This window comes from Macaca mulatta, chromosome 2 (genome assembly GCF_049350105.2).
Source record: "Macaca mulatta isolate MMU2019108-1 chromosome 2, T2T-MMU8v2.0, whole genome shotgun sequence".
NCBI lineage: Eukaryota > Metazoa > Chordata > Mammalia > Primates > Cercopithecidae > Macaca > Macaca mulatta.
The window spans coordinates 192548903-192559501 of record NC_133407.1 but is presented as its reverse complement, the minus strand read 5'-3'; the positions used below and the strand labels follow the sequence as shown (position 1 = coordinate 192559501).

The following is a 10599-nucleotide window of genomic DNA, read 5'->3' as shown; positions in this document are numbered from 1 at the left end:
GTTCAGCATATTTTGCATATTTACATATACCAAGTATTTCCAAACAGCCTTGTGTTTGTTTTAAAATCCCACACGGAGATGTCTGGTAAAGCTGTCACTGCGGAAACTTCATGGTGAAGTTTGCAAGACTATCTTCAAAATTCTTTATATGCATCATAAACTGAGCAGAAGAGCTATTGTCATTAACCACATTATAGAGAAATCTGAACTAATCTGCCTACCCATCAGACAACACTCAGAACAAAGCATCCATGTTCTAAGACAAAGAAAGCACCTCGTTGATTGAAGCCAATTTTTTTTTATTGTTGGTGTAATTTGTTTAATACAAAATGGCACACAGCATGATATCATGTCACCCAATTATCCTTGATTAGTCTTGAGGTTATCGAAGTATGATTTTTCTTTATTTCTGATGACTCTAACCTTTGACTTAAAGATATTTTCCCAGACTTACTGAGTTATCATTGACAAATAAAAGTTGTATATATTTAAGGTATACCATACGATGGTTTGACATGGGTAAACATTGTGTAAACACAATCAAATTAATTAATACAGCCATCACCAGACGTATTTTTTGTAGGAAAAATAACATTGGACAGATTTCTCATGTAGCCATTTTCTTTCGGAAACATAAAACACCACAAAACCATACAGAGCTCATTTGAAAAAGATTCGTGAGTTTTCAACAGAAAGAATCGGGGAGTTTAAAGCTATATTTTCCTTTTAGCAAGATCCACAAGAAAGGATAGAGTGTCATGCTTAAAGGGGAACAGATTTTGTATTTTTTGGCAAGATATTAAATCCTCTGTTGCTATATTTGGCTCTCTGCAAATAGTCTCTTGTACAAGTGCAAAGCAAAGATCAATGCTGGTGTTCTTCATTCAGTCACAGCCAAACTTGGTATGGAAAGTAAAACAATTGTGTTTGAGTGTTGTTTCGAACAAAGTCTTGCAGTTCATGTATTGATCAGCAGCATTCCAGAGTGTGGATACCCTCTTTACACATTAAATCTATCAAAACATGTTTGCTTTTCCATAAGTTTTTCCACTGCTTAACTGATAGCAGATGGAGTGATTCAATCTGGACAAAAGTGTTAAAGCTTTACCACGTCAATGTGGTCATATTTAGCTATTTAGTCAAATGTGTATAAGCAGGTCAAATAAGATGCTTGGAGACTTAGGACATCACAAGATGGGCCTATGTTCCCAAAAAAGGAAGCAAAACAATGAAATCGTACTTGGTTGTCCCCAGAGAAAACACACTTCAGCTAGGAAGAATCTGCACTAGATGACCTGCTCTCCGCCCCCCAGACTGCTCATCTTACATAAGTAATACATAACCCTTTGGATTCTGAAGTACTATAGAAACTACATGAAACATTTGAAATAGTGACAGAAATTTTCTTTATATGCAATTATTTGATGAATGAAGACAAACCCCCACACAAATGCCAACGCAAGCATTATGACTTGCTACTCCCAGTGAAATAGTCCTTCTTGATTACAAGAGTGATGGAAAATGACGGAAGTCCAATACTAATTGTTGTAGGTAGAATAATGGCTCCAAGTCCTAATCCCCAGAACCACTGAATATGTAATTTTACATGGAAAAAGGGACTTTAAAGATGTAATTAAGAACCTTGAGCCGGGCACGGTGGCATTCGCCTGTAATCCCAGCACTTTGGGAGGCCAGGGCGGGTAGGTCAGGAAGTCAGGAGTTGGAGACCATCGTGGCCAACATGGTGAAACCCCGTCTCTACTAAAATACAAAATACGAGCCGTGTGTGGTAGCACGCGTCTGTAGTCCCAGCTACTTGGGAGGCTGAGGCAGGGGGATCCTTTGAACCCAGGAGGCGGAGGCTGGAGGGAGCCGATCGCGCCACAGAACTCCAGCCTGGCGACAGAGCAAGACGCCATCAAAACAAAATAAAACAAAACCTTGAGATGATGAGATTATTCTGGATTATACAGATGCAGCTATTGTAATCACATGAGTCCTTACACATGTAAGGGAGAGGAAGAAGAGAAAGCCAGTGATGCCATGTGAGAAGGCCTTGACCAGGTTGCTGGATTTGAAGATGGAAGGAAGCTAAGCAAAGGACTCTAGAAGCAGGAAACAGCAAGATTCTCTCTAGGAAGTATCCAGAAGAAATGCCGCCTACATTGTGTAGCCCACCAAGACTAAGATCTTCGCCGAATGTCTGACCCACAAGAGCTGTAAGATAGTAAATGTGTGTTCTTTTAGGCCATTATCATTGTAGCAATGTAGTGATATTTTACAGCAGTTCTAAAAAGCTCATTTTGACACCACATTCTAAATGTGGTAAACAGTTAAAAAGCCTGTGCCAAATTATTTCATCTGTAATGCTGGAAAGTCTATTATTTAAATGCTGATTTTCGGACTTTAGTACTTTCACATTAAAGATACGTGTAATAAGAAAATTGAGGGCCCACGTAGAGAAACTCTAGCTTTCTTCAGAATACACGGTCTTGGAATTCTCTTTTCAATGTTAATGCATCGTGGAAAAGTTTTTGTTTGTTTTTTCATATTACTTATGGCAGGGTCCCTGTCAGCAAATGTAAAAACAATAAAATACACCTTGGTCAACCAATATCCTTAAAAGCATTGCATTATAAAATTCTCAAGACTCTTACTGTTATGTAATTAATATACCCCATTTCATTTGCTTTTCCATTATAAACATGTGCTTCATAATCTATTCCTTGCTGTAACATATAGACTTCTTGGCTCTAGAAATTAACTTCTTAATTAAAAACACCTAAGATGTTGTAATTTCCAAAATATTTATAAGATGCTTAACTGAATAAGAAGGAAACAAAAAGAGCTTTAAATTCTCAAGAAATGCAGACCAAATCCAAATACTACATTCAAATATAAACATTCAATTCACATTAAATTATTTATTGAACAAGTTGAAGATAATGACATCTGTTTTTATTACAAAGTCTTCCATCATCTGGTATCATTGACACATATTATGAGACCTGCATTTGAAGAGTGAACAGAAATAACAAAATGTTTTCCCAGCCCCACAAAAACAGAAAAAATATATAATTTCATAATTATCTTATAAAGCCAAAAATTTTATGAGTTATACATTTTTTATTAATTAAGAATGACAGCATAACTAAGGTTAATTTTTATTTCTGGAAACACAAAATTAAGGTAGCATAACTGCTTGTAGAACTAATAAGTCTGAAATTTCATGGCATTTCAATGCACTAAAATAATATTTCTATTAGTTTTCAGTTTAATCAAGTGACAGATATAAAATTCACTACACTGTATTTTTGTTCACAAAAGCATTTCACCTTACCTAGATTTATATAATAAAAACAAATTGTATCCATATCTTCCCTTTACATATATGTACTTTAAAATGATACAAAGAATTCACATGAAAACTTTTCCCTATGTTTTATCTCCTGAAAAAAAATGTATGGAATAGTATTTTTAAATCAGATATAATATCCAATATTGTACATATCCTAAGAAATTAAATCAATTGTGTAAATAATCATTATTAACTTTTGCTCTAGCCACAGCATAGAAAGAAATGTACATCTCTATTAATATAAAGAGATATCAATAGGAAAGTTCACATCTTATGTATATACCAAAAAACTAAAGTATTTGCATTTTAAAAGCATTATTCTTATGCCAAATTTAGTAGTCTAGAAATTGTTTTTTTTAAAAAAAACAAATTGATGATTACTTATCCTTTTCTAAAAGGTGTCTGTTTGCTTATACAATGGAATTGGTAAAAGTACACTTAATTATAATAGAATTTATTGGAACGTAAAAAGGAGATTCAGAAAAACTTACTGGATCAAATTAAATTGACTACGACTTCAAGAGAATACTACTTTGATCAATACTTTAAAACTATAAAAGTATTTTTAAACAAAAAAGCACAATAGACAATAAAAGAAATACAAAAATTGAGATAATTTAACAATAATGACGATTTCAATAGGTTGGAAAAGTGTACATGGTGCAATTCCCAGAGAGCACTATAAGATTAAAAAGAAAAAAAAAATCCTGCTAAAAAATTCTAAATGTCTGTGCTGTGACCAATCTCCATGATCAAGTTACCAAGGAAAGTAACATTTTGAAGTTATCGAGACTGAGGTTTCCTTATAGGCTCCACTCATGCCCCCACTTGCCAGAACCATTCACTTTTTTATAAGTTCTATGTTTGTTTTCAACATCCATTTTTGAATGGATGTTGAAAGGCTAAAACTTTTGCCCAATTTTTCTAAAATGATTTTAATAATACTTTTAATGTTTTAACAATAGATTTAAAGGGCACTTTGGCCTTTAAATATTTTCAGAGAATAAACTGTAATTTCTCTCTCAAACAAGCCTTTCTTATTCTGAAAGATGTCTTTTATCTTACAGGAAAGAAAAAAAATGAGTTTCTAGGAGCCTCTCCATTAAACTGGCAGGCTGATTTCATTTCTGATCCCATACAGTTTCTGCTGTCTTTCCCTTGGCTGCAAAGGTGATCAATCAGGAATTCGAACGCCATCAATACCCCTTTGTAACTGCAATGGCTCAAGTGAACTCCTTCCATCTTCAATAACTAAGTGTCAACATCTGCTTCCAATAAGGTGGTTTCTTTTTTTTCCTTGAGTAGAGTAAATCTGCTGACTGAGATCGTAAATGGTTGTGTTTTTTCCCCCTTTTCATGCGGAAGATTTTTTCCACCATATTTTGCAACTTTCCTTCAAGTCAAGTAAAAATAAAAAAAATCGGAGAACTTCAAAAGAAATGTTCTTATCCTAGGTGCCAAGGAAGTTCGATATAGAACTAAAAATATAAACCATGGTGAATGAATGACACTGTCCTCATAATTTTGGACACAGTACTTTAAATAAAATTTTGGAACATGTAAGAAAACGGAGTTGGACCTACACGCCACTATACGGTTAATTTCTTTTTCCTTCAGAAATGATACACTAAAAAGTCAGCTAATTAGGAAATGTATATTTATCTCCTATACCAGGTAGGAGGGACAGTTAGTAGGAGACAAAGATTCTCTTTGTAGTAATTTCTTACAGAAAAACAATCATGTATCTATTTGATTGCTACAGAAACGAATACGGACGTGAAGAGAAGAGACCTTTGGGAGCTCAATTTAAGGAACTACTTACTCAACTGATAGGCATCTCTAGTAGCTGTTATTTATTGAACATCTAATATGAGCCAGATGATTGATCGTGTGTGTGTGTGTGTGTGTGTGTCTGTGTGTGCGTGTATGTGATTTACAACTTCCACAGCCTGCCTGTTAGGTATTATCCCATTTTACTCATGAGATAAATAAATAAAACCCCAAACCACACATAAAATTGTGGCTAAACTAGAATTTAGAGAATGGCCTAACAGCCAAACTCTTTTCCATTAATTCATTCTGCTTTCTATTTATCCGTCAGTCAAAACTCTAACATATGTACTTTCCTTTTTCCACCACTTAATGCCACTGCCCCCACCGGCTTAATTCAGCAAACACTATTTAAAGAAGGGACACTCAGTAAGGGATAGAATACAGGTCTTTGAAATACAGTTTCTGATTGCCACTTTAAATTATAAATACAACATTAAACCAGATAGCAAACTCAAAAGCCAGATAGTGTGACTTATTCTGCAAATCTTAGAATAGGAATGGGCAAATACTTTTTGCAAAATGAATAACAAACTTCTCAAAGACAACTTTCACGTCAGTGCCTAGAATTTGTTTTTTTTTTAAAGTCTTATAAAGTTAAAGAAATAAATCCCTCAATTATTTGCAATCCATTCGTTCTCATTTTGCAAATTTTAGAGCAATTTTGGCAATTTTTGCTTAACAAAATAATACAAATACTCTTAAGAAGAAAGAGAAAAGAGAGCAAATAGACGGGAAAGTTAAGAGAGGGTGCTTAACTTTCTTAAGAAGACACATTGATTTCTCAAAAGTTCAGAGTCTCTTTCAAATTAACAATGAGAGACAAAATAATCTGTTAGGATCCTGATTTGTCAACATTATGTTGTTTCTTAGCTCCCGATGGTTTATTGGTGAAAGCACATATTCTATTTAAAATAAATGAGATGATTTTCTAGGCTCTAGTTCACAGATATTTAGAAAGCTTGAATAAATCTGATTTGTAAAATCAGACAAAAGTCACCTTTGTCTAAAGGTGGAGTGGTTTTAATAAAATTGTGGAGGCAGATGGTAGCCCTCATTAAAGCAGTTCAGCAGCCTCTAAGTCCAACAGCATCATTTTGATGTGAAAAAAGAAGAGCCAGAGAATGACAGAATTTTAAACTTGGAATGAATTCAGAATATTATGCTAAATTACAACCCATCCTCTTTTAGGACTTCTGGTGGTAACAGCAATATGGTCCTAGAAGACAATTGTAGAGACATGCTCATTCTCTATTTATATTTTTGATCCACTCTCTGGGTGGCAGTGTATCCCAAACACCTAGGGCCTGTTTCCTTTTTCCTTTTTCTTTTTGAGACAGGATCTTGCTCTGTTGCCCAAGTTGGAGTATAGTGGTGCAATCACAGCTCACTGCAAACTGCAAACTCAAACTCCCAGGCTCAAATGGTCCTCCTGACTCAGCCTCCAGAGTAGCTGGGAGAACAGTTGTGCACCACAATGCCCAGGTAGTTTTTCAGAAATTTTTTGTAGGGACAGGGTCTCCCCACGTTGCCCAGGCCGACCTTGAACTCTTGGGCTCAAGCAATCCTCCTGAGCCTCTGCCTCCCATCATGCTAGGATTACAGGCATGAGCCGCCGTACCCAGCCTGGGTCCTGTTTTCAAAGAGACAGCTCACTTACAAATCGTTCCGCTGTACAGCAGAAACCAGGTTCCCAACGTTTCTCTGGTCCTCAGAGCTGATACATTTTTTATCTGACAGTTATCAGGATAGACACAGAGCAAAGTCTAAATTCAGGGAGAAGACATCTAAGTAATGCCCTTCAATTAACTTTGGTGGAAAATAAGAAATGGAGCAAGGAGTAACTACTTTCCTTCTCCGCTTCACTGGGAAAATCCAACTGAATGATCTGGATGAGTTTGAGTATAACATTACTTTCAAATAAATTACAAAGGAAGTTAATGTATTCCAAAGGTGGACGCGGATGAGGCAAATAACCCTGTGAGTCATCACATGGGAATTGTTGAACACTTGGCTTTGAAAATTCAGAAGGACACAAGGCAAAACCAGATTTATAAATTCACACAATTTTGTGCTCCATGCGTTTGGGCAAATTATAAACAAAACAATCATATCAAATCAAATTGTGGACCAAAGTACAGAAAATTTAACCGGGCTACTCCCAGGAAATATAGGTTCATATTATTAGTGAGTGGAAGGTATTTTAAATTTGGACCCCACATTGGTAAAAATGTGCATATTGTGTAAAAGAGAGTCTAGGTAAGAAACAGCAAAGTGCGGAGTGATGACAGTACAAGAGAATATATAGATCTGAAACTCAAAAGATGGATAGTATATAAATGAATACATGAATTACGGCCAAGGAAAATATTTGAAAATTATATATGATAACTCTGCCTATTTGAACATGCCATGTTCATGTCTAAAAAGCTCACATATAACATATGAATAATCAAAGACAGAAAGTGGCATTTCACTGATCATACTATTTTATGTGGTGGAGAGAAAAATGGGAGAAATTTGAAAAACACCTCTTCATAAAACTAAAAAACTTCCATATTACACTAACTTTTTTACATGACATCTCTGGAAGCAGTTGATGGAAGAAATGAACTTTGCCTTTGAAGTCTTAACAGTATCAATAACTGCTACGTTCATAATCGTAATCTTCTCCTAGCAGTGTCTTAATGATAATTTCAAGTTTATTTAGATCCTGGTTCATATCAAGTTAAATTCTCAAATTTTTAATTTTTAGCACAATTTAAATTGTATATGACCTCTGGTTTTATTTTTAAATTGTGGCATAAATTTAAATCCTAATATACACTTTATTTTGCCCTAAATTTCTTTCTAAAAATAATTAAATCAAGTAAAGCCAGATTTAAACAAACAAACAAAAAGATTTGTTAAGTTCTGTGTTTAAACTATTACATATAGAATTTTGTGTTTGTTTGTTTTAGTTTACAGTGATAGGTGGCATTATAAGAAAGAGCTAGGGCTCTGTAATTTCTCTAGTGCCTTCCCAGATATTGTTCCTTCAAATGCTCTTCAGGAAAAACAAACCCCACTTAAAATATGACTTTTTAAATTGCCATGAATGAACAATTAGAAACAAGTAAAATAAGTCACTGGCGCTCACAGGTAGCATGGTTAAATGCAGTTTTTTTTTCTTGTAGTTGTATATAAACTCTGGTTCCATTTATCAAATTTGGATGGGCTAGAAACATAATTAGTCTCCTGTAGGCAAATTCTTCATCTAATTGAAAGTTTATGCCAACTTTCTTATTAGTCAACCTCCAAGTTATTCTTTGGGAGAAATCAAAGCAATGAAATATCATTTCTTTAGTGTAGTCATTTAAAAAAAACTTTTCAAGCTATACATATAATTTAAAACTAATTGAGCTAGTGTGGAATTAAATCTTTACTGCGATTCAACGTAAAAACAATACTGCATTGGTTTGTCTATGGTATAGCTACTTTTGTAAAAAGGAAAAAACATAAAACATTTGAGGTAAGTTAGAAAGCACGGACAGAGCATATAATAGACATCTGAGAGATAAGCATTTTAAACATTTGTGCCAGTGCTTCTCTGAGAGCAAGTTCTTTAAACAGAACTCAACAATTTTTACAATATTAAAAAAAATACATCCCTCAAAAATAGCCCATCAATGCTAAACCAACTTTTTTGTATTTCTACAAAAATAGATGCACATAGAGCTACAAACTTGTATTCTTGAAAGAATGAGCATTTTAATGTGTGGTTCATCCTTTCCTGACAAGGTGGTTGGCGAAAAAAAAAAAAAATTAAAATGAAACAAAAACTTAGCTATATACTGGCAAAAGCAAGATAACAAAAGGAGAGAGTTGCACAGTTGGCAAAGGCTCAGATGAGGAAAAAAACAAATAAAAATGCTTTTCTTCAATGTCTAGGACCCACTTTGCTTTCTCAAGAAAGGTCGACACCCAGTCAACTGCGTGACACTTTGTCTTCTCCTTCCATGCCTTTCGTGTCCTATTGCTAAATGGAAAATTCCGACGGTATCTTTTCCCAGTGGGCCCTTGGATTTATGCTGCAACTTAACTCACTAAGATTGTGCGTTTCAGTACCATGGTGATTCCTTACTCTTGTCTTGATGCTGTAGACCTGGAACAAATGACAATGAGAAACAATAAAGAACATTAATACACATAGTACCAAAAATTAGCGTAATCTGCAATACATCGGATGTAGAAACCAAAAAGATAATCCAGGCAACTGTGAGGTCTGACCTGAAGACAACATGATCTCTAAGCAAATTCTGTGCTAGAGCTCACAATTTTCAAAAAGCCAACGAACACAGTATATGACAAAAACACAAGACTAGAGAAGTGCTATTTAAACAATACAAATTCTTTGCTATTTTTTTTTTATTTTCTTGGAGTATGAGTGGATAGCAAATAGAAAAACATGAAACATTTGTAATTTCAAAAGGAGGTGATATTGGGAGAAAAAAGATGATGTAAATAATCTTTGGAGCATTTATGCAGTGCTTCAATTAATACTTTCAGTAACAATCAAAATTATTCTTTTAGACTAACGTGACAAATAAATTCAGTTGTTATTTTGAAATGTACTCCACAATGGGATTACTATAAATTATGTGAGCAATTAGATGGCTAAAAACTGAGTCTACTATTGTCGGTAAAATAAATACAGTTGGTTCATAATTAACAGTCCAGACCTATATTCTATTTATTAATTTACTTATTTTATCTTATCTTCCTCCAAAAAATATTTAAAGTGGATTTAAAAAATCATACCAGATAGCAAAAATTAAAATTTAGAAGTTAAAAATAGTGACGAAAGGAAGGTATACATAGATTAATAGGACATAGATTAATTCGAACTCAAAGCTAAAATCAGTAATAATTTATCAAAGAGAAAACAGGAAATGTGACTTTTATCTGTGTCTAATACAGTTAATTGACTAATATCTGATACGGGCTATTCACATGGCATCTTCAGTTTGCACCTACTCGAAATTACTTTTGTTTTTTTCCTTTCAGCTTCATTGACGTATAATTGAAAATTAAAATTATATATATTTAAGGTGTGTAATAAGATATTTTGATGAACTTATATATTGTGAAATTATTACCTCAATAAATTTAGTTAATACATCTGGCACCCGTTTTAGTTCCCTTTGTTGTTGTACCTGAAGTATCATTGTTTGGAAGAGCGAAAACACAGAGTAATAGGTGCTTTTATGTTGCTTAAAACTAAATAACAAAACATGAAGCAAAACTCTTTAAACATGTAGGTAGAAATGCGGCAAGGTTGCTGTTGTGTGGGTGCAAGGATCTTAAGTTGTTTTCTTGGCCTTTGATCTAAAACTGTTGTAATCCAAGATGGATGTCAGAAACTGAATAGC

The 10599-nt window shown here is 34.2% G+C and overlaps 1 protein-coding gene and 1 pseudogene across 2 annotated transcripts in view; both read right to left on the bottom strand.

Annotated features, from left to right (window-relative positions):
- Positions 1–282: 282 nt before the first annotated feature.
- On the bottom strand, positions 283–7846 carry LOC106995695 (uncharacterized; annotated as a pseudogene).
- Positions 6504–10599, bottom strand: part of VGLL3 (vestigial like family member 3) — a 47396-nt gene continuing 43300 nt past the window's right edge. For both annotated transcript variants that reach the window (XM_028844721.2, XM_001104200.5), the window contains exon 4: positions 6504–9332. In XM_028844721.2, the coding sequence (XP_028700554.1) occupies positions 9289–9332 (44 nt within the window). In that variant the 3' untranslated portion in view covers positions 6504–9288. The remainder of the gene's footprint in view (positions 9333–10599) is intronic.